Source organism: Dasypus novemcinctus, chromosome 10 (genome assembly GCF_030445035.2).
Source record: "Dasypus novemcinctus isolate mDasNov1 chromosome 10, mDasNov1.1.hap2, whole genome shotgun sequence".
NCBI lineage: Eukaryota > Metazoa > Chordata > Mammalia > Cingulata > Dasypodidae > Dasypus > Dasypus novemcinctus.
Genome location: NC_080682.1, coordinates 110,888,955 through 110,913,258, shown reverse-complemented (window position 1 = coordinate 110,913,258; position 24,304 = coordinate 110,888,955). Strand labels below are relative to the sequence as shown.

The following is a 24,304-nucleotide window of genomic DNA, read 5'->3' as shown; positions in this document are numbered from 1 at the left end:
AGATCATTTTTTTTTCTTTTGATGTATGTGCCAAGTTGAAATGCATTACCTATGAAAGTGGACCCAAAATTTATAGCATATGGCCTAGAAAATTTGTCTGCTGAATAATTTAAGTTGACTTTTGTTTAAAAGATTATTAGAATTGCCTTCTGAAAAGTCTAAATGTCTTAGACTGGCATTATTATCTCATAGTCTTGCCCCCTTCCTGTCTTTCTGGTGTTATTTCCTACTGTTTCCTTACATGATAACTGGTTCTAGATTATCTCAATGCCTCTGTTTTCTCCATTCATCTTAGGCATTCCTTCTATCCTCTTTATCATCATATTCTCTCCTCAAGATACTATTTCCCCACTGTGGAAATTCTAGTTATACTTCAAGCTATCTAAAATCCCACCTTCTTGTTCCTTCCCTGAGCACTTTATTTATATTATATTTATCCCACTTACATTAGGACCAGTCCTAGTAATACCTTTGAATTTATTGAGCTCTCAAATTCTTGTTAAATTGTGGTATTCTCAAAATTTGGTAGATTTCCAGGTGAGAATTAGGTGTCATTTAAATACTTCTCCAGTTTTCATTTCAAGTGGTACACCACTTTGGAGGTTACTATGCTTGTAGAATACCATAAAATTTTAGGATAGGAAGCGGACTTGGCCCAGTGGTTAGAGCATCCATCTACCACATGGGAGGTCCGCGGTTCAAACCCTGGCCCTCCTTGACCCATGTGGAGCTGGCCCATGCACTGTGCTGATGCGCTCAAGGAATGCCGTACCACGCAGGGGTGTCCCCGCTTAGGGGAGCCCCCTACGTGCAAGGAGTGCACCCCGTAAGGAGAGCAGCCCAGTGTGAACGAAAGTGCAACCTGCCCAGGAATGGCACCGCATACACAGAGAGCTGACATAACAAGATGACGCAACAAAAAGAAACACAGATTCCCGTGCCGCTGATAACAACAGAAGTGGACAAAGAAGAAGATGCAGCAAATAGACACAGAGAACAGACAACTGGGGCAGGGGCAGGGGGGAGGGAAGAGAAATAAATAAATAAATCTTTAAAAAATATATTTTAGGATATAATTACACTTTACATTTAATTGCTTATATTTTGTTTTTCTAAGAAGTCCCATCAGGGGTCTTCTTAGGCTCAGTTAAACATTTACACTCAAAAGACAACTATGGACCACACTTAGTAGCATCAGTCTACTAAGATTAATGTAGGATGGGAGTCACAACTTGCCAACCCTGCAAAATCTAGTATTTCTGTCTGTAGGAGTACACCTGCAGCAGTCTATACAGCAGTTCATGTGGCTACCCAGGATCTTTCTTCTCAGGTGACATGTTTGGGGGAGCAAATAGATGGCATTCATAGGAGTTGGGTACAGTAACAACTTTGTCTTAACAGCTTGTACTGCAGAAGCCAGTATCTCTTATAACTACTTTATAAGCATAGCTTCCAATGTCCTCATGTCAAAATAGGAGTTATCACATTCAGAAAATGCTAAAGTGTGGCATTCCTTTTATGTACTTAAAGTTCTTTCCAGTCCAGATGCAGTCCATCAGTCAGAACTCCTTTTTATTATAAGCATTGTTGCCTAGTAATCTAGTTACATTCCAATTTTTATTGTTACCAAGGGAGCAGAGCTTGATAGTTAACCAAAAGTCAAATTCTCAGGAGAAGGGAAAAAGGGTTTGTAACCCTTTGCACACAGGTGGCTCAGTCGTGTTATGGTGCTTAGTTGCCTTTTTTTTGGGAAAAATAATAATAACTTGTTAGTGCCATTCAGGGAATAAATCTTTATCTCATCAGTTAACATTGTCCCAAAGATTCAGTCTGTTAGGTTGATAATACATCCCTTTGAAACACTGAATTTTATAATTGCATTAGTTGATTTACTCATTCTTTATGAATTTGGTTCCTTAGGAAATATTTTAGGCAAGGAATAATTTTTTTTCTTTTTGTTTTTTTTTGGGGCAAGGGGTGTCAAAGAATAATTTGGCCCACTTTCTTACACTGAATTTGGTACCCAGAAATGGATGATGGGGTACGGATGTGGCTCAGGCCGTTGGGCACTCGCCTCCATGTAGAAGGTTCTGGGTTTGGTTCCTGGTGCCTCCTGGGAAAGGCAAGCAACAATGAGCAGACAGATGAGAGAACCATCGGGGGGGGGGGGGGGCGAGTAAAAAAAATAAATAATGAAAGTAAATAAATTAAGAAAAAAAAAAAGCAATGGATGATGACCTGAATGCTGGTAAAGGTTCTCTGGCTTCAAAATTATGAATAAAAACTATTACTGTTTAGTTTGCCTTTCTTGTTTAAAATTGAGAGAGTTGAATGTGCTATAAGTTAATAAACTGAAGTTTAATATAATACTACTAAGTAAGTAATGATAGTATTCAATTATTTTTAAAATATGCCTATCCTGAGAGTCTGTACATATACCATTCCTCAAATTTCTATCAGTGTTTGGAAATACCTGCATTTGTTAACAGCTTTTTTTCTGATATAAACTGTATTATAGTAAAATTGCTCCCTGGTGCGTTACTCAAGGCTAAGTTTTGTATTATATGTAACAGTGATAAGCCAAAAAATAATAAGTATCAAATTTATGGTCTAAATAAAAGGAATAATGAATTATGAGTTGAAATATAAATATTAAATAGGTTTTTTAATTTAAAAAATGATCTCCAGCATTTACATGTTTTGTATTATGTTCAGTAAAAACAGAATTTAACTGTTTCTGGCATTTGGTTTTTATTACCCTCAATCCACTTCATTCATTTATATTATCTGCCTGGCCCCTATAGACATCCATTATCATTTATGACCCATTCTGTGAAAATTGAATGCTAAGAGTTACAGCTGTAAAGAAATACTTTGATATTGTATAGGGATTTACGTATGGGCTTCAAAAAGTCCTTGTAGTGGACACAAAATATTACCTGCTAATTTTATTATCATGTTAAATATTTTTTACACCAAACATGTATAGAGAGACCAGATAAATATTTGTTTTGTTGTCAACTTGTTATGATATCTAAAATAGTTTCCTTTTCCAGGAATAAGAGAAAGTAATACTCTTTTATCATCATCTGTCTTTGTTTACATAGGTCAAATTTAAATAGAAAATATAAAGGACAGACAATAAATTAAAAATTATATTTCTCTTAGTTTTCCTTTTATGCTATGAGCAGTAGGACACAAACCATTGTACTTCTTATGTGAAAAATGTGTGCTGATTGGAAGCATAAAACTAACAAAAGGTGTTCCCATCTATTTTGAAAATACATTGGATAGCAAGATTCTTTTTCACAGATAGAAAGAGATGGGGGTCACTTAGTAATGTCTGAATTCATCCAAACTTGGATTTACTACAACTTTTAAAAATAAATCCAGTAAACAAACACAAGAATTTAATGCCTTTTAGATTGAGTTTGTTTTTAGGATTAAATAAGATAAATGTACCTTGTCAGAATTTTTTAAAGTAATGATTCCATAATTTATCTAATGATTCCATAATTTATCAAGCTACCTTTTGTCTGTTGTTATTTTTTTGAAGTTGAAATAAAGTTTACTTTAAAAGTAAAAATAAATAAAAAAAGGACTGCAGTAACAAGGTGAATACCTAATCAAGAAAATCACTACTTAAAATGGTAGGATTTTACAGAACCCTGGCTGGCCCCTCTCCCACCTCTCACCAGCTTAGTTGGAGCCAGCGCAGACCCCAGTACAGATCCCTGGTCCTGGTAGTGGAGGGAACAAAGTAATCCTCATGCTTTTGCCAAGGCTTCTTGGAGAAATGGCTGCTTCCAGCTCTGAAACATGATGAGCCAAGAAACATCTTGTCATTCTAGGTAGCAGGACAAGTATAGGAGCATGCCAGAAAAAACTAGGGCTAACTTAAAGGGGTTTCCACTGCCAAAAATGCTACAATTTAACCATCAACAAGGATAATAACTGTAGTGGATTAAAATACATGGGATATGTATAAAACCATGATTTCATAATGTTATCAAAAGAAAATCTGACTACCCCTCCCATTAGCATGCTACTGGAAACCAAATTGTTATTTTGAAGATTGGTAAATTAAAAAATAAAGCACTCATCCTGTCTTTTCTATATGAACTTCAGAACTGTGTAGCAAAGTAGTAAATGGGTAAAGTTTGTTTTTTATAGAAGCATTTCAACAAATCACTTGGAGGAATGATAGGATGGAAATACATATGCAGTAAATAATTAAATATTTTAGATATTGAGCTTCAAGATCTGCTAAAAATCACCAAAAGAGAGACAGTCAGATATTATATAGATCTTGGTAAAAAAAACATACCACCATCTAAGATGTAGTTTTCTCACAAAAATCAAACCTGAATCTGATGAACCCTGTGATCAAACTGATGATTTACAGGAAATAAGAAGGACAGAGAAACATGTTAAACTATGTCATGGTAATGCAGTCAGCAAAATATAGACTGGGAAATTATAGACAAATTATTCAGTGTTTTGAACAAACATGATTTAGTATATTGAACTAATAAATTCCAAGAAAAATGAAAGATTAAGGTGACATTAGATTAAAAAGACATAAAGAAGAAAGAAAATGATAAACAGGTAAACTGAACTTAGATGTTTAAGGATACCCTGTAAAGAAAGTATAAAACTTGTAGCAAAGTGAGGGCGTGATTAGCAGAAAAGGCAGGTTGATGGTTATTCTAGGGAAGGAGGAAATTATTCTGGGGAGAGGGCATGTTGAAGGTGTTTAGAGTAGCTGGCAAAGTTCTGTCTCCTGACATGGGCAGAAGATACAAAGATATTTGCCTCATGGTGATTTTTAAGGTGTGCTTATGTTTGACATGATTATCTTTATTTTGTTATACTTAGACATGAAAAAGATTTCGATGCCTCTTTAAAATAGCTACTATGGAATTTTAAAATATTATACAGGCCTCGCCATTGGTCTCCACCAATGGTGGGGAAACTGGTAACAGCTAGGACCCCTCCCATTAGCATTAGCAAGGGGAGGAATAATTAATAGCTTAAAAGGTGACCATACAAGGCAAAACCTGTGCTCTCTGCCTTTTGGAGTCTGCATCAAATCTTGGTGCATATTTCTGTCCTTCTCTCCCATTTTTCAGCAAGCTCTGTTTTTCTCCATTTCTCAATAAATTCCTTTTACTGGCCTAACTAAAAAAAAAAAAAGTTTTGAATGAATTGGCACCTTCTCATATCCCTTTATCATAAAGTGAAATGGTAGTACTGATGTCTTTGTGCAGGCAGCTCCTATTGTCCATTGAGTGAATGATATTATCAAGGAATAATTGCCATATTTTGAGCCCCTGTTGGAAATGTAAAGGCCATCAACACCTTCAAAATAGTGAAAAGTTTCTTTGCCATGCAGATGATCAACTGCAAAAAAATTTTCCTTTCTCAAACATGAGTGATATTTCACTCATTCATTTCTTTCCGCATATATTTATTCAGTATATTCTGTATATCATGCTCTATTCTCAGTACTAAGGATAATGCCATGAACAAAATAACCAATTTTTTGCCTTTATGGAGTAATCAAGAATAGCAAATAAAATATATGGTAAGTTAGATGTTGATAAGGAACTATGGAGGGAGAATAATTTGGTGAAAGAGAAGGTGTCGTTTTAGGTTGTGGGGCTAGAAAAGGATGCTGAAAAGGTGGCACTTGAGTAAAGACCTAAAGAAGCTAAGAGAGCAAGCCATGCAAATAGCTGAGAAGAAACATTTTAACAGCTTTATTGGCGTATAGTTCACATAACATACAACTCACCCCTTCAAAGTGTACAGTTAAATGACTTTTAGTACATTTCAAATAAATTTAGCAGCACTAAAATTAAATTATAAAAACATTAGGTTTAATGACAAGTCACCGTAAGTGGGGAATAATATGACGTGCTGACCTATTTTGCCCCAGACTGTCCTGGTTTTAGTACTGAGTCCCACCACATCTTAGGAAATCCTTCACACTGGGGCAAACAGGACAGTTAGTCACCCTAAATTGGTGTGCTTATAATTTATCTGATTACAAAGGTAGTACAATGCTTACTATAGAAAATTTGAGAAGTTGTAAAGCAAAAAAGAAAAATTATTCATTATCTTAATGGCCAAGAAGCAAAGACCATTATTATTGTGATTTGTTTCTTTCTAATCCTTATATTAGGCATGATTGCTTATTTATTTATTAGAATTGAGATTATGTGTTAAATCTAGTTTCATGTTTTACTTTTTGCACTACCATGCAAATTCTGCCATGCGAATTATCCCATGTGTATTAGTCAGCCAAAGGGGTGCTGATGCAAAATACTGGAAATCTGTTGGCTTTTATAAAGGGTATTTATTTGGGGTAGAAGCTTACAGTTACCAGGCCATTAAGCCTAAGTTACTTCCCTCACCAGTCTACTGTCATGTGTTGGAGCAAGATGGCTGCCGACATTTGCATGGGTTCAGGCTTCCTGGGTTCCTCTCTTCCCAGGGCTTGCCTCTCTGAGCTCATTCTCTGGTCTCCACAGCTGCAAACTGTCAGGCAAACAGCCTGTCTCTCTTCAAGGGGCTTCCTCTCTTTCCTCACGACCAAGCTCCTCTGTGTGCTTACTACCCAAGGCACCAGCTTAAAACTCCAGCATCAAAACTCCAACTCTGCCCTTTGCCGTGTCTTTTATCTGTGAATCCTCACTCACCAAGGGGCAGGGACTCAACAGCCTACTGATGTGGCCCAATCAAAGCCCTAATTATAATTTAATCATGCCCAGTTATTAGATCAGTTTACAAACATATTCCAGTATCTATTTTTGGAAAATTCATGAACCATATCAAACTGCTATACCATGTTTAAAACATTCTTTGAAAAAGGAATTTCCAGGTATAAAGCAAACACTCACTAAATATTTGTTATTGAATGATTGTGCTAGTTTATACTACAGCCACCAATGTATGAGCATTTTCCTTTCACCATGCTATTAGAAGCTTTGAACATTATCACTAGATGAAAACTTTGCTGATTAGTTTGATTTAAAATTTCATTGCCCTTTGAATTTTAATTTCTTAGATTACTAATGGAGTTTGAACATTTCATCTTTAAATTGTCTATTCATATCCTTGACCCGTTGTATTTTGGGATCTTTAAGTTTTTTTCTTATATTTTAAATGGTCTCTTACGTGCATTTTTTTTTTTTTTAATTAATTTTCCCCACCCTCTCATTGTTTGCACTCAACTGTATCCATTTATCTTCCTTGTTTCTTCTGGAAGCACTGGGAACAGAACCCGGGACCTCCGATGTGAGAGGGAAGTGCCTAATTGCTTGAGCCCCTCTGTTCCCTGCTCTGTTGTGTCTCTTTATGTTTTTCTTGTGTCTCTTGTTGCGTCACCTCACTGCACCTGCTTGCTGTCTTGCTCATCTCCTTAGGAGGCACCAGGAATGTCTGCTCCCTGCTTTGCTGAGTCTCTCATTATGTTTTTCTTCTTGTGTCTCTTGTTGCATCAACTTGTTGTGTCAGCTTGCTGTGCCTGCCCATCGCACCAGCTCGCTGTGTTCTTTAGGAAACACCAGGAACCAAACCCTAGACCTCCCATGTGGTAGACGGGAACCCAGTCACTGGAGCCACATCCGCTTCCCTTTTATGCATTTATTAATCCTTCTTACAGGCATGTACCTTAGCATCTTTTAAATGTCATGTCTGTACCTAAATCTTGTTTTGTAAGTTTGTCAGATAAACTTTGAGGTATTTTAAAGTAAGTATTGTTTTACAATGTGCACAAAAGACTTCCTCTTTGATAAAAGCTACATCTTAAAAATCTGTTGATGTGGAAAATGGATGTGGCTCAAGTGATTAGGCTCTCACCTACCATATAGGAGGTGCAGGGTTGTATACCCAGGGCCTCCTGGTGAAGGCAAGCTGTCCCGTGTAGCTGGCTGACCCATGTGGAGTGCTGACCCATGTGGAGTGCTGTCCTGCGCAAGGAGTGCTGCCCCGCTCAGGAGTGCTGCCCTGTGCAGGAGTGCTGGCCCACACGACAGCTGATACAGCAAGATAACACAACAAAAAAAGACACAGAAGAGACAATAAGAGATGCAACAGATCAAGGGGCTGAGGTGGGACAAGAGAATGAACGCCTCTCTCCCACTCTGGAAGTCCCAGGATCAGTTCCTGGAGATGCCTAATGAGAATACAGACAGACACAGAAGAACACACAGCAAGTGGACACAGAGAGCAGACAATGGAGGGAGGGGGGAGAAATAAATCTTTTTTAAAAACTCTATTGATGTTACTTACCAACATTTATACTAGAGTTTGTTGCCATTTCAGTTCATTTAGTTTCGTCAGTTGATGTTTGAGTTCCTTACTGCAGGTGAATAATCCATGATTCATATACTGGTTGAGCAGATAGATTTATAAATAAGTAATTGTAATTATGGGTAATAATTGCATGATATGAGACTATTTAATGCAGTATGTAAACAAAGGAAAAGAAGTTAAATCTTCATAGGGAAAGAATCAGATAAAACTATAACTTTTTTTTTTTTTTAATTTTTTTATTTTTTATTGACTTTGTAATAATATTACATTAAAAATATATATGTGAGGTCCCATTCAACCCCATCCCCCCACCCCCCCTCTCCCCCCCCCCAACAACACTCGTTCCCATCATCATGACACATCCATTGGATTTTGTAAGTACATCTTTGGGCACCTCTGCACCTCATATACATTGGTTCACATCATAGCCCATACTCTCCTCCATTCCATCCAGTGGGCCCTGTGAGGATTTACAATGTCCGGTGATTGCCTCTGAAGTACCATCCAGGGCAGCTCCATGTCCCAAAGACGCCTCCACCTCTCATCTCTTCCTGCCTTTCCCCATACCCTTCGTCCACTATGTCCACTTTTCCCATTCCAATGCCACCTCTTCTATGTGGACATTGGATTGGTTGTGTCCATTGCACCTCTATGTCAAGAGGAGGGTCCGATTCCACCTGGATGCTGGATGCAATCCTCCCATTTTCAGTTGTAATCACTCTAGGCTCCATGGTGTGGTGGTTGTCCTTCTTCAACTCCATCTTAGCTGAGTGTGGTAAGTCCAATAAATCAGATTGTAGGTGCTGGAGTCTGTTGAGGCTCAGGACCTGGCTATCACATTGTCAGTCCAGAGATTCAAATCCCCTAAATATATCTTAAACCCCAACATTAACTGCACCTCCAGCACATTGGCATGAAAGTCTTATGAAGGGAGATCCCATCTGAGTCCAGATTCATCACACATAAACACCATTTCCAAAGAGGGGCCATCTGCCCTGGTAGTTAACCCCATCGGCCATGACCATAACTCCCATGGGTCTCTTTAGCCCTCAAAGGAACCAATATCTGGGGGTTGTATCTGCTTTATCTGTCTCTCTGACTCTGCTCAGTTGTGCATGAGGGCAAACCTTCTGCCAGCCTCCAGACTCTTTTTTAGAAACTCGTAGCCATATAAACTCATTTCTCCTTTCCATTTCCCCCTTACTTTAGGTCAAACAGCATTTTAAAGTCATGGTATTTTATGTAGACATGGATATTCTGCTGATTCGCATTGAACCTTCCGTATAAGGTCATTTTCCAGTTGCATCATCAGTTGGTAGTTGATAGTGGTCCCTCGTTGCCAGGGAGGCTCATCCCCGGGTGTCATGTCCCACGCTGGGGGGAAGGCATTGCATTTACATGCTGAGTTTGGCTTCGAGACTGGCCACATTTGAGTAACATGAAGGCTGACAGGAGGAAATTCCCAGGCACAATGTTGCTCTAGGCCTTGTTCTTATTTTAGGTTTATCAGCTCACAAGCATAGTCATTAGCATCAGGGGCTCACTGTTGAACCCTCACTCCCTCCCGGTCCCCGCCACTGTACCTGGGAGACTGTTGCTGCTCCCCTAGGGACCACGACAGAGCACCACTGGCCAGGAACCCTGTACCCCCCCTACTGTGGTTTTTAATTGTTGCCACTATGAGTATATCCAAACATTACCATGCACCCTGGACATATGTTCTGTACAGCTCCCTGTCAGCCATATATCACCTGTCATTGGTACCCCATACCAGTATCCCTCCATTGCCATTGTTGAAACACTCTGTGATCCAGAACTCCCCGAAATTTGAAGCCCAATATAATTTCATGGTCCCTTACTAGGGAATGGCATATAGCGATGAGCTTAAAGGATAGATAAAGAACTTGGATAAAGTTAGATAAAGAACTTAGATAAAGAATGTTGACTTGAAAAAATTCCACATCCTATCTTTTTCTTTCCCCCCCCCCCCCCCCCAATTATTCAGCTTTTCTTCACAGGAGTCCTAGACCACAGCAATGTATATATATAATATACAGCACTCCCACACATCCACCAGAAAACCTTTTCCCTTCCACAGTGATACTCTTACGCCCTATTCATATCATATTTACTTAAAGTGATGTACAGAGTCTGAGACATTAGCTTTTTAACAAGGTGACATCTGTGCTTACATTGTGGTGCATACTTTAGGATACACAGTTCTTTACATTTTTAGTTATCCTATGTTTTACATTATGGTTTACATTATCAGTCTGTCATCTCCTATATGTTATAGTGTAATATTACATGTTTTATATCCATCCTTGTGTACTCTCAAGAAACTCCTCTCTTACCCCCCATTTACTTTGGTTCTACACATTTAACGTCCATTTTCCCTTCCACCTTGGTGTCCTCAGTGATAGCCAACCTCCGTTTCCTGAGGAGCCACTTCCAGAGATAGATGAAATAGTGTTCAGGTCCTAACTTACTCAACTGCCCCAATGCCCTGGGAGCCACCCTTTCTCTCGAGGGATACAGTTCCCTCTATTTGATGGCATTAGTCCTCCCCAGGATGTGGGTCCACCCCCACTCTCACTACTTGGGTTTCTACCCCATGGTGTCACCCACTCTGGCAGAATGAGCATTTAGACATTCCCCAGGAGTCCGTCCTGCATCAGACCCTCCCCTCCGAGCATTCTAAACAGGTAACCCTCTTTATTATATTTTGATATGATTTTCTCGGCATTTTACTCTCCACCAACACCTGACCCTCTCCTGTAAAACTATAACTTGAAGTGACATTTGAACTGGCTTTGAAGAACGTGAGATTTTGCCAATAATAATGATAATACTACTACTATCAGCCAACATTGAGTACTTACCTTGTGCCACATAATATGTAGTATTGCTTATAATCATTAACAACTATAGGATAATCATTTTAGAAATTCAGAAAACTGGGGAACAGGGAGGTAGAGAAGAATGGAAATGACATTTTCGGCAAAGTTGTCAGAAGTGGTGGCAGCTTTGGGTAATATTGAATTTTTTTTTTAATGTGAATTATGTTTGTGACATTAAGAGGGGGGCCAGAAAATGAATAACAACAATAATAATAGATTCCAAATACTGTAATAGGTGCTTTAATAAGCTTCATTTTTTAAAAATGTCCTCACAGCGTCCACTTGAGGTAGATATTTTTACTCCCTTTTTAGAAAGTTTAAAGTCTGAAGAGACTAAAGAGGTTAAGGTAATTTTCCCATTGTCTTATAGCTGGTCAGTATGAATGCAGATGGCATGAGAGGTTAAAGGTTTGTCTTGACACATCATTGTCTTAATTTTTTATGAAATAGTTCAAATAAGCAGAAAATAGTACAGCAAACACTTGTATACCAATTTATGAGTTGTCATTTGGTTTGCCAAAATTTTCTTTTTTTTTAAAGTTATAGAAATAATAGTACTTCCGTCTGTCCTCATTCTCCGTCCCGCTTCCCTTCCCTCCTTTTCCAGAAGCAACCACAATCCTATGAATCATTCCTATGCATGTTCATGGTTTTGCTACATATGTACATAGCCACATCAGTATTTATCATTTTTTTGTGTGTTTTGTAGCTTTTCTGTGAATAGTATCATGCTCTCCCTGTCTTCTTGCAACTTGCCTTATTGATCATTCTGTTTTTGAGATTTATCCATATTGATCCATGTAGATTTGGGGTTTTTTGTTTTGTTTTTGTTTTTGCTTTTTGCTTTTGCTTTTGCTTTTTTCATTTTGATTGCTGTCTACTGGCTACTTTTTTATTCCCTTGTTTGATGGTTGTTTAGATAATTTCCAGTTTTCACTTTTACAGCAAATATTCATGTTTACATTTCTGCATAGTTGTATGTAAACTATTCTCTAGAAGTAGAATTGCTGAATTATAGAGTGTGCTTCTTCAAGCTTAAAGCAGATATTTGCAAATTGGCTGTTTAAAGGTTTTATGCTAATTTATACTCTCACCATAGGTATATAAGATTTAAGCCAGAATCTGAAGCCAGTAGGCTACTTTTAAATGTTTCATGTTATTTTAGAAGAGAAGGACTATAAAGAAGTTAAAGCCTCAATGGGAATTAGTTAACCCTTTATCACCCAACAGATGGCAAGTCCAAAATATATTTAATGGATGGATAAATTTTGGTGAGTATGGGAAAGGAGAAGGAATAGGCAACAAAAGTGAAAGAAAAATGTATCAGAAAAGATTGCATTCATACAAAGGATTTTATTTATACAAAGCGGATTTTTTTTTTTCTTGTAATAAGTCAAGTAGTAAGTAGTCCAGTTCTGGTACAGCAGCTCAATGAAATCATCAAGGTCCCTTCCTAATCTGCCATCCTTAGCATGTGGCTTTGGTTGCTCATCTCCAGGTATAGTGTGCGGACTAGGCAGAAAGAAGAGGAAAGGGCAAAAGGCACAACCAAATTTGTAAGTCTCACCAGTAGACTTCCTCATACATCTCACGGGCCAGACTAGATCACATGACCCCTAGATGTAATGTATAATATGACCCCTAGATACAGTGTGTCAGGTGAGTGTCCTCCTAAACAAAATCCGAGTTCTGTTAGTAAGACATTAGAGAAGAGATACTGGATAGGTAACTAGCAATGTTCTCTATACTGTTAACATATATAGAATATTCAATAATGTTTCATTACACACTGCTTCTGGTTGGGGTAGTTGGGAAAGCACAAATATAAGTGATTAATAAATATTTGTTGACTAAGTGAATGAGTCAGCTTTAAAAATTGACGGTAGATAATACTTCCCCTGAATCAACAATCTTGATTCTAATGTATTCCTCATTTTATTTTGCCATATTGTTATTATTCAAATCAATCAATTAAATAACTGAAGATAACCTCCTCATTTCCATACCTAAATAAAAATATAATGTGATTTTTACCCGGGTCACAGTGAGATCCTGAGATGCTTTCTGAACCATAAACATGTAGAAGAAATATTAAATTGTGTCCAGTGAACTCTTACTAGGTAGAGGTTACTTTGAAAGATTGTAATCTGTGTATTTTAACTCTTAATCAAGATATTAATTTAATCAGATTTCCTGACACTCAAATTAATCTCAATGAATGGGAATTTACTAAAATTATTTTATTAGTGAAAAGGAAGACATACAAATTAGATAACCACTATTATCTCTTTAAAAATTTTCTTAGCGTACATACATTCAATCACTGACAGTGTAAAGAAGGAAGAGTAATACTTGTAACTCCAATCTAAGGATATGAATGGTTATAAATGGTTTTAGAATTTTTTATTTGCAATGTGATGAGAAAAAAAATGGTGATTTAGGGAAGCGGATGTGGGTCAACTGATAGAGCATCTGCCTACCATATAGGGGGTCCAGGGTTCAAACCCAGGGCCTCCTGGCCCATGTGGTGAACTGGCCCGTGCACAGTGCTGTTGCACGCAAGGAGTGCCGTGCCACACAGAGATGTCCCTTGCATAGGGGATCCCCACGCATAAGGAGTGAGCCCCGTAAGGAGAACGGCCCCGTGTGAGAAAACTGCAACCTGCACGTGAGTGTTGCTACACACAGGGAGAGCTGACACAGCAAGATGATGCAACAGAAAGAGACAGAGATACTCGGTGCTGCCAAGAATGCAAGCAGGCACAGAAGAGCACACAGCAAATGCACACAGAGCAACCAATGGTGGGGGGGAGGGGCGGTGAAGGGAAGAGAAATGAAAATAAATCTTTAAAAAAAAAGGTGATTTGTAATAAAAACACTCCCTCTTATAAAGAAATACTCAGGTCTCTCATTTTAAAAACAAGTTCCTATGTTAGTGTCCTCACCTCTATCCATTCCAGTTTTATTCTCATGAAATATGTTGTAACACTAGTTTATTACCTTGATGAGATCTCTTCAACGTTTTTAAAATGAGTTCCTATTTTGGTAGACCTTTGTTTAGAATTGTGATTTTTTTCAGAATGGTAAATGTAAGGTGAGGGGTTAGAAAATGTAGGTAAAATCAGTGCTTAATGAATTCTGAGAACACTTCTCAAATTCTGTGGCTACAAATTTACAGCCTCTGTAATCCCATTCAGAGATTACGCTATCTACTGAATTTAGTTTGTTACATATATATGTCTGTTTGTCTTCCTTGTTTCTTTAGGAGGCACCGGGAACCAATTCCAGGAACTCCGTTATGGGAGGGAGACTCCTAATAGCTTGAGCCACCTGTCTTTCCTGCTTTGTTGTGTGTCTTGCGTTTTTTTCCTTGTGTCTCTTGTTGAGTCAGCTTGCCGTACCTGCCCGTTGCACCAGCTCTCTGTCTTGCTCATCCTCTTTCTTTCTTTCTTTTTATTTCTCTCCCCTTCTTCCCCTCCCCCCCCCACCAGTGTCTACTCTCTGTGTCCGTTTGCTGTGTGTTTTTCTGTGTCTGCTTGTATTCTTGTCAGCGGCACTGGGAATCTGTGTCTCTTTTTGTTGCGTCATCTTGCTGCATCAGCTCTCCATGTGTGCAGTGCAACCCTGGGCAGGCTGCACTTTTTTCGCATGGGGTGGCTCTCCTTATAGGATGCACTCCTTGCGCGTGGGGCTCCCCTACACGGGGGACAGCCCTGTGTGGCACAGCACTCCTTGTGCACATCAGCACTGCGCTGATGCCAGCTCATCACAGGTTAGGAGGCCCTGGGTTTGAACCCTGGACCTCCCATGTGGTGGGCAGATGCTCTGTCCATTGAGCCAAATCCGCTTCCCCCTTGCTTATCCTCTTTAGGAGGCACTGGGAACCTCGGCTCCCTGCTTTGTTGTCTCTCATTATGTTTTCCTTCTTGTATCTCTTGTTGTGTCAGCTTACCACACCTGCCCATCGTGCCAGCTCTGTCTTTTAGGAGGCACAGGGAACCAAACCGGGGACCTCCCGGGTGGTAGGCGGGAGCTCAATCACTTGAGCCACATTTTCCCTGTTATGAATATTTAAATCTGTACTGTTAGGTACTCTATAGAAGTTCAGAATGTATGATCAATACAGTATAAAAGAAGAATTGACAAAATTTATTAACTTATAAAATGTTCAATGATGACCGACAAATTGTGTTATAGCCACATTGAAAAATGTTACATAATTATTAAGTTGAATTTTCAAGAAGTTTTTATTGTCATACAAGATGCTAATTTTTTAATTTAAAAATTTATTCATCAGTGTTACAAGTTACTCAGGTAACACAAAATAATAGCTATAATAACAATAAATCTACTTTAGTCCACGGTTTCACTTCCCCTTATTTTTGCTCATTCCTCAGTCTTGAGGGAATTGCAATAATCTCAGCTCAGACTGCTTCAGGCTGAGATGGGACGTAGATATTATGGCACAGAGGAATACAGTTGTTTTGCTTGCAGCTGAAGTTACTTCTTGGTTTGGGGATGAGGCTCGTTTATCATCCTCAGTTCGTTAGTTGTCCATGGCAAGCCCGGGGAACTGGGGAGTAGGAGTTGGCTGCGTAATGCTGGGTTTCAGGGCTCAGCCTGCATAGGAACAATCCAAAGGCTGAAGTCTCGAGAAATATACCTAACGGGTAAATTGAAAACTTTACAGAATCTCTTCAAGAAAAGATGTAGAAGAATCGTGATTAGGGACTTCATATATGATTATAAATATATTATCTTGGGGAAGTAGCTTTTCGTACATTCCCTGAGAAAGACTGCAGATGGGTTATTGATTTCCTATGGCTGTGACTTGCCTGTGGTGCCTGGACGTTCCTTTGGCCTTCTGGAGCACTTTTGTTTGAGGCTTTGTTAACTGGCAGTTGGTGAAGTCTGAGACCTGCATAAGCATAACCTCTAGAATGGCCTCCCAACTCACTTTGAAAGAAATGGAATAGTATAATCTCAAATTTGTGAAGAAACATACAAAATTAGAAGGAAGTGTCCTAAAATATTAATTTATGCCTTGAAGTAGGTTTATGGACAACTTTTTTCTCTTTATTTTTCATTTTCTGTACAGAGTATGTATTACTTTTATGAAATGAATGAAACAAAACATATATTTTCCCAAGAAATTATTAGTTACCTCAGTGAAATGAAGTGCTCAATGACTTGCAGAGAAGAACAGTTGTCAGTTTATCAAAACAAATATGGTGTTTTAGAAATGCTTTCTGTAGTATTTTCAGTTCATGTTTTTGAGACATCATTTGAGCTTGAATAATTCCTTTAATTGTGTAAATATATTATTCAGTAGGGAATACTAAAGCTCAAAGTATAAAGCAGAAACCTGAGACTTTTTAAATAACAGTTTTCCTAATACCTGAAAGTCATGCTTCAGAGTTTTGGTAATTTTCTCCATTGTCAAATATTATGACATGTCCAATGACAAAAGCTATCTCTCAAGAAACTTCAAGTGGAAATATATTTTATAGTAAAACTTTTCTATTTTATAACCTTCAGTGCTTCTATTCATGTAATTAAACTTTTTCTGGTTTTTAGAGGAACAGAAGGAAAATGAAAAAATGAAAGTTGGAGAGCAACCAGTGGATTCAGAAGACCTTTCTACACCCAATGTTCTAGAAGAGACTACTGTGAAAATAGAAAAAGAAGATGAAAAAGAACATGTGAAACTGCCAGTCATAGTGAAGCTAGAAAAACCTTTGCCAGAATGTGAGGGGGAAAAGATCATCAAAGAAGAAAGCGATTCCTTCAAGGAAAATGTCAAACCCATTAAGGCTGAAGTGAAAGAATGTAGAGTAGACCCTAAAGATACCAGAAGCAATGTGGAGAAACTCGTGGCACAGGAGCCTGAGAGGCTAGAGTTTGGTGGCAATGTTAAGTCTTCTCAAGAAATTACTGAAAAATCTACTGAAGAAACAGAGAAACTTAAAAATGACCAGCAAGCCAAGATACCACTAAAAAAACGAGAAATTAAACTGAGTGATGATTTTGACAGTCCACTCAAAGGGCCTTTGTGTAAACCAATTACTCCAACAAAGGAGTTTTTGAAAGATGAACTAAAACAAGAAGAAGAGACTTGTAAAAGGATCTCTGCAATCACTACTTTGGGCCTTGAGGGGAAACAACTGGTAAATGGAGAAGTTGGTGATGAAAAAGTAACTCCAAATTTTAAGACAGAACAAACAGAGACAAGGTTTTATGATACAAAGGAAGATGGCTGTAGCCTCTCTAAGGAAAAAAATGGCATCATGGAAGGAAATGGAACAGAGTCCTTAAATTCTGTCATAACAAGTATAAAAATAGGTGACCATGATAAGGAAGTTGTCCCTGTAGAGAAATATACAGATAGTTCAGTCTCAGTCTCAGAGACCCAGAGTCAGAAAGGGCAGAGAGAGGAATCTGATCCTTCAGAAATGGAAACCTCTCTTGAGACTTCTGAGATAACAAAACATCTCTCTTTAAAAACTGCTTTATCTACTGCTGAATCCTGTACCATGAAAGTGGAAGAGAAGTCTCCCAAATGTAAGAAGGATAAGCGCCCACTGCTCCTAGATTGCCTTGAAAAATTAGAGAAGTCAAAAAAGCCTTTTCTTGAAAAGGACACACAAAGATTGAGTCCAATACCAGAAGAACTTCCAAAGACTACTGTAGAATCAGAGAAGTCAGGCTCTCCAAAGGGAGCAGAGATGTCGCCGTCTAGTATGACTAGTCTCTGTGAGACACTAGCCTCAGAGAAAGAAGTGGTAGAGTGTCAGAGCACAAGTTCCACTGAAGGTCAATTCCTGGAAAAAACAGATTCAGATATTATAAAAGAGAGTGCTGAGTCCACAAAGATGGAAATGGATAGTCTGGACAATGCCCACTCCTCTGGCATAGAGGATCTTTCTGAGGCAAAAGGTTCTATGCAGAAAAGCAAATTTAAATATAAGTTGATTTCTGAAGAAGAAAACACTGCCTCAGAAAATGCAGAGATAACCTCTGAAAGGCAGAAAGAGGGTATCAAATTAACAATTAGGATATCCAGTCGGAAGAAGAAGCCAGATTCTCCATCAAAAGTTGTAGAACCAGAAACAAAGCAAGAAAAAACAACAAAGGAAGAAGAGAAAGCAAATGTGGGTCGAACTTTAAGGAGGTCCCCAAGAATATCTAGGCCCACTGCGAAAGTGGCAGAGATCAGAGATCAGAAAGCTGAGAAAAAAAGAGGGGAAGAAGATGAAGTAGAAGAGGAGTCAGCGGCTTTGCAAAAAACAGACAAAAAAGAAAATTTGAAAAAACCAGAGAAGGATACAAATTCTAAAGTAAGCAAGGTAAAAACTTCTCTGAGCTTTATTTTTTATTAGAAATATTTGAATTGCATTTATAGCTCTCTTTGTTTTGACTAGAACTAGTCATTCGAAGATAACTTGTAAAAGTATCTTTTATTCTATATCTAAGATCTCTCTTCTCAGTAGTTATCCCCAGATATCAAATTTCAGATTATATATTCTTGTCATCTTTTAAGCTTTATTTTTTGATAGAATTTTAGACTGTATAATCTTAAGGGTTTTATATATATATATACTCCGGTCATGTTTTAATTGTATAGAAATACATTCTTTTTATAAACTATTCGAGTAATACCCAAGCTGTAATATTAAAAAAAAAAAATCCCATAAACATTATCAGTTTGGAGTACATATCTTTCCAATCCTTTTTCCATGCATTCATGTGTATGTGCATAAACATTTACTCACTCATTTAAAAAATAAATTGGATCAAATATGGCCATTTTTTCTATGATTTTTTTACACTTCACAATGTGTCTCTGAACTCTTTCCATGTCAGTAGATATAGTATACCTTTGCTTATTAATGACCACTTACTATTCCATAATGTGGATGTACCTCAGTTGATTTAACCACTCCCTTATTGATTGACATTTAGGTTGTTTCCAATTTTTCACTATTACAGGCAATGCTGCATTGAAGATCCTTTTGGACATGAGTGAGTATTTCTTTAGAATAGACTCCTAGAATTGGAATTGCTGGGTCAAGGGGCATGTGTATTTTAAGTTTTGATAGCTACTGCCACATTGCCCTCCAAAAAGGCCCCTTAATAGACTCTCTTTTTACCACTCTATGAGAGTGTCTGTTTTCCCCATTTTAATCATTACTCTTAGTAGCCAGAGTTCTTTCTCTGCCCCTCATATTCTAAGACAAGAAGTTTTTAGCTAGTTTATGGTAGTATATTATAATAATTTAATATAATAAAATTGTAATTAAAAGTGCTAATTTTAATTTTTATTTACATCAGAGTCTTCGTTTTAAGTTGTTCCTTTGTTCCATGAACTTATTGACATAAGTTTTTATTTATTTAATTTATTATTTTATTTATTTACTTTTGAAATGTTTCATCTTTCTGTTGTTAAGAGATATTTTATCCTTTGCTGGGGTCTTATGGTATAGAAATGAACTTATATATGAATTAAAAGATTATGAAACCAAACAATAAAAAGCATTTTATAACGAGAGCTTATTCTCGAACCCATTTAAAAGTTTTAAAGTCTTTTCTAATACAGGATTTATACTTTTACATACAATATGTGAGGCTGTAGTCATTACTCTGTTACATAGCCTTTAAAATATACATGGCCTTTGACCCAGAATCCTCTTCGAGGAATTTATCCTAACCACAGAGGCACAGAGGTGTATGTAAAAATTTATATTTACAAGGATATACTGTTAAGAAAGTGGAAAAAATGGGAAACAACTACCTAAATGTCTAATGGGGGATTCGATAAATACAGCTATGTGATGGTATATTATGCAGCCATTTATATTGATATTTGGAGAATAGTTTATGACTAGGACATGTATTTATAAAACAGAATGTTCATTATGATCCCATTTTTTTAAAAAAACAAATTCATAGGAAAAAGAATGGAAAGATATACCAAAATTTAATACTAGGTATATCTGTTGATGAGTTTACAATAATTTTCATTTTCTTCTGTGTGTATTGACTATTCATAAGTGGACATGTAATACTTCTGTAATCAGGAGAAGTTTTCTTAATAATTCTTATATCAAATTATCCCCATTTTTTATTTTATACAAGGTAAAACCCAAAGGCAAAGTTCGATGGACTGGTTCTAGAACACGTGGCAGGTGGAAATATTCCAGCAATGATGAAAGTGAAGGGTCTGACAGTGAGAAATCATCTGCAGCTTCAGAAGTGGAAGAAGAAAAAGAAAGTGAAGAAGCCATCCCAGCAGATGATGATGAACCATGTAAAAAATGTGGCCTTCCAAACCATCCTGAACTAGTACGTACCTGACCTAAATAACAATGTTTATATTACAGGCATGCCATACTTGCCCAGAGCAGCCCAGCTTTTTCGTTTTTAATCATGATTTGAATTTTTAATGCTTCAGGGCTTGGTTTGCTACAAAGTAACATTATTTCTATTTCTGAAATAATAATTCAGTTCAAAGGAGACCAAGAACCGGGATCCTGCTTCTGTTCTACCTGGTTCATATATTAAATATCTACTAAATGAAGATGCATCCCTGATCTCTTCTCACAAATGGACAAATTTATTTAAATATTTTTCTTTTGTTCTTTATCAGTACATTTTTATTCCTTTCCTTTCACTTACTTTGATATTTCTGAAATGCCAGCTTTAAATATTAGGCTGAGGGCCTCTTTGCCTTTCTGCAAAAACATATGTCAAGTAGTAATTTACTAGGGTTTTAAACTTTAATAAATAGGCAGTTCTGAGAGAAAAAAAAAACTGAAGAGAAATTATAGACCAAATATATGGAGAAAAACAGTAACAGATTTACATGAAGCTTTCTTACCCAGGTAGTATATTCTTCAAAGGTGACCTAAATCATGAAGCCATTTTTCCTAATCTGTATGACTTATAGTTCGTGTTTCCTGACGAGTTATTGAAGAAACACTGTTGCTATGTAACCATCCATCCCTTCAAATATATTTGACTTTTTAAAGACAAACCAACTATTAAGTAGAAAGAAATGTAAAGAAAGATGTTTCTGCATGGGTAAAATTGGGTGGAATGGAAACTTTTGGAATCCTCTAAAGTTTGGAAATTTCATGTGAAATGGTTCTCCTGGATTTATTTTCCTAGAAAGCAGTGTGGTATGATGGGGAAATCATACGTTAAGGCAGACTTGAATTCAGATCCTCTTTCTAACTGCTTCTTAGTGATGTATTCTCTGTACGTTTTTATACCACATCTTTTTGGGTTATTTTTAACAACTTCTGTAAAGTTACCTAGTACAGTTCCTGACATCCGTATGTGCTAGTTTAATGTTGATTTTGATTTACTTCCTCAGTGTTAAAGAGATATCTGAACACTAGATTTGTCAGTGAAAGTTACCATCTCCCAGTAGTTCAGAGAGTAAAAGATATAACTTAGACCAGAGAATGACTTCAATTCTGAGAATAATAGAGGTTGAAATTATGCTTAGAGATCTAAGTGTTTTTATGAGCATTTTCATCAAGAATATGAAAGTTGGATCAAGTTTTTGTTTTTGTTTTTGTTTTTGAGGAAAAAGGCTAAAAGGAGATTTAAGATAGCAGTCTTCTTTTTTGCTCTCTACATCAAGAAGAAAGCAAGTTATCTTCTCTCCCTACCATTTGCTAATGCACCCTTAAACAATGAGAGTGAATTTTAATGGAGGCAGCAATATGCTGAGAGTGACAAAAGAGATGTGAGGAAATGAGAAGTAAAACATGGAAAAGTGAAAGTTCCACCCTTCTTTGAACACATGGGATTTTTTTCTTACTAGGTAATTTTAATAATGCTCTGTGAAAATCCCATTGCTGGTTATTGTGCCAACAAAAAATGACATTGGAAATTGAAGATCTCAGAAGTAGTGGGTTTCTTAGGCCAAGAGCTTGAGGATAATCCTCACTGCAAATATCAAGCTACTATAACCTTTTAAGTGGTGGAGATCACATGCTAAACTAGAAAAACACGACCCTTGCCCTCATTGAGCTTACAGCAAAAAAAAAAAAAAAAGGCCATATATTTCACAAATTAATGTAGAACTCTAAGAGATTTTCCAGAAACTTTCTTAGGGACCATTGACTGAGGCTTGGAAATCTGAAAATTCCTGTATAGTAGTATTTCTTTTAATAGGATTCTACCATTTTTGTAGAGTATAGACAAACACTGTTTTAAAAAGAAATTGAGGGACGCGGACTTGGCCCAGTGTATAGGGCATCTGCCTACCACATGGGAGGCCCGCAGTTCAAACCCAGGACCTCCTTGACCCGTGTGGAGCTGGCCCATGCGCAGTGCTGATGCACACAAGGAGTGCCGTGCCACGCAGGGGTGTCCCCCGCGTAGGGGAGCCCCACATGCAAGGAGTGCGCCCCATAAGGAGAGCCGCCCAGCGTGAAAGAAAGTGCAACCTACCCAAGAATGGCGCTTCACACATGGAGAGCTGAAGCAGCAAGATGACGCAACAAAAGGAAACACAGATTCCCGGTGCTGTAGATAAGGATAGAAGCAGTCACAGAAGAACACACAGCGAATGGACACAGAGAGCAGACAATGGGGGGGGGATAGATAAAAAATAAATCTTTAAAAAAGAATAATAATAAATAAACAAATAAATGAATTGAGAGGGAAGTGGATTTGGCATAACAGATAGGGCATCTGCCTACCACATGGGAGGTCTGGGGTTCAAACCCAGGGCCTCTTGACCCGTATGATGGGCTGGCCCATGCACAGTGCTGATGCACACAAGGAGTGCCGCGATACGGAGGGGTGTCCCCTGTGTGGGGGAACCCCACACGCAGGGAGTGTGCCCCATAAGGAGAGCCGCCCAGCGCGAAAGAAGTGCAGCCTGCCCAGGAGTGGCACTGTGCACGCAGAGAGCTGACGCAGCAAGATGACACAATAAAAACGAGATACAGATTCTGGGTGCTGCTGACAGGAATCCAAGCGGACGCAGAGAAACACACAGTGAGTGAACAGAGAGAGCAGACAGCTGTTGGGGGGGGGGGCAGGGAAGGGGAGAGAAATAAATGAAAAATAAATCTTTAAAAAATAAATAAATTGAGGGAAGCAGCTGTGGCTCAAACAGTTGGGCTCCTATCTACCATAGGGGAGGCCCTGGCTTCATGTCCCAGGGCCTTCTTGTGAAGGCAGGCTGGCCTGTGCCTGCGGAGAGCTGTCGGCCTGCACCTGCGGAGAAGTGACGGTGCATGCCTACGGGGAACTGGTGCAGCAGGATGACGCAACAAGGGGAGACAAGCAGGGGCACAGAAGAACGTGCAGCAAACAGACACAGAGAGCAGACAGCATGCAAGCCTCAAGGGTGGGAGATAAATAAAAATAATAAATCTTAAAAAAAATTAAAAATAAAAATAAATAAATTGAGGGAAGTGGATGTGGCTCAAGTGACTGGGCTCCTGTCAACCATATGGCAGGTCCTGGGTTCAGTTCCCAGAACCTCCTGGTGAAGGTGAACTGGCCTGCACCGTGGAGAGCTGGCCCACACTGGGAGCTGACGCAACAAAAAAGAAACAGAGGAAAGACAATGAGAGACACAACAAAACCAGGGAGCTGAGGTGGCTTGGGTGATGAGTGCCTCTCTACCACATCAGAGGTCCCAAGATCAGTTCCCAGTGCCTCCTAAAGAGAAGGTGAGAAGATGAGCAGACAGAAGAACCCACAGTGAACGGACACAGAGAGCAGACAGTGAGTGCAGGTGGGCGGGGGGGTAGAATAAATAAAACAAATCTTTAAAATAAATTGAGATCCCTAGGCCCAGGTCCATGACCTACTGTAACCTGTGGCTTCATGCCTGCTGGCACCCTGACTGGCCTTCACATCCTGCAGAACCACGGGCAATACCGAGTGCACCTTCATGACCATCAGGCCAGACGGTGTGTAGTACAGCCTAGTGGGCAAGATCATCAAGCACTTTGAGCAGAAGCAATTCAGCCTCGTGACCACAAACTCCCTTCAGGCCCCTGAGGAAAACCTGAAGCAGCACTTAACGTTCACTGGAAAGACCACCCATTCTT

General features: G+C 38.4%; 1 protein-coding gene across 3 annotated transcripts in view; it reads left to right on the top strand.

The window, feature by feature from the left end:
- Positions 1–24,304, top strand: part of RSF1 (remodeling and spacing factor 1) — a 156,933-nt gene that overhangs the window by 93,968 nt on the left and 38,661 nt on the right. For 2 of the 3 annotated variants that reach the window (XM_058306035.2, XM_058306033.2), the window contains exons 6-7: positions 16,800–18,568; positions 20,358–20,564. In XM_058306035.2, the coding sequence (XP_058162018.1) occupies positions 16,800–18,568; positions 20,358–20,564 (1,976 nt within the window). The remainder of the gene's footprint in view (positions 1–16,799; positions 18,569–20,357; positions 20,565–24,304) is intronic. The other variant, XM_058306034.2, reaches the window with a different exon arrangement.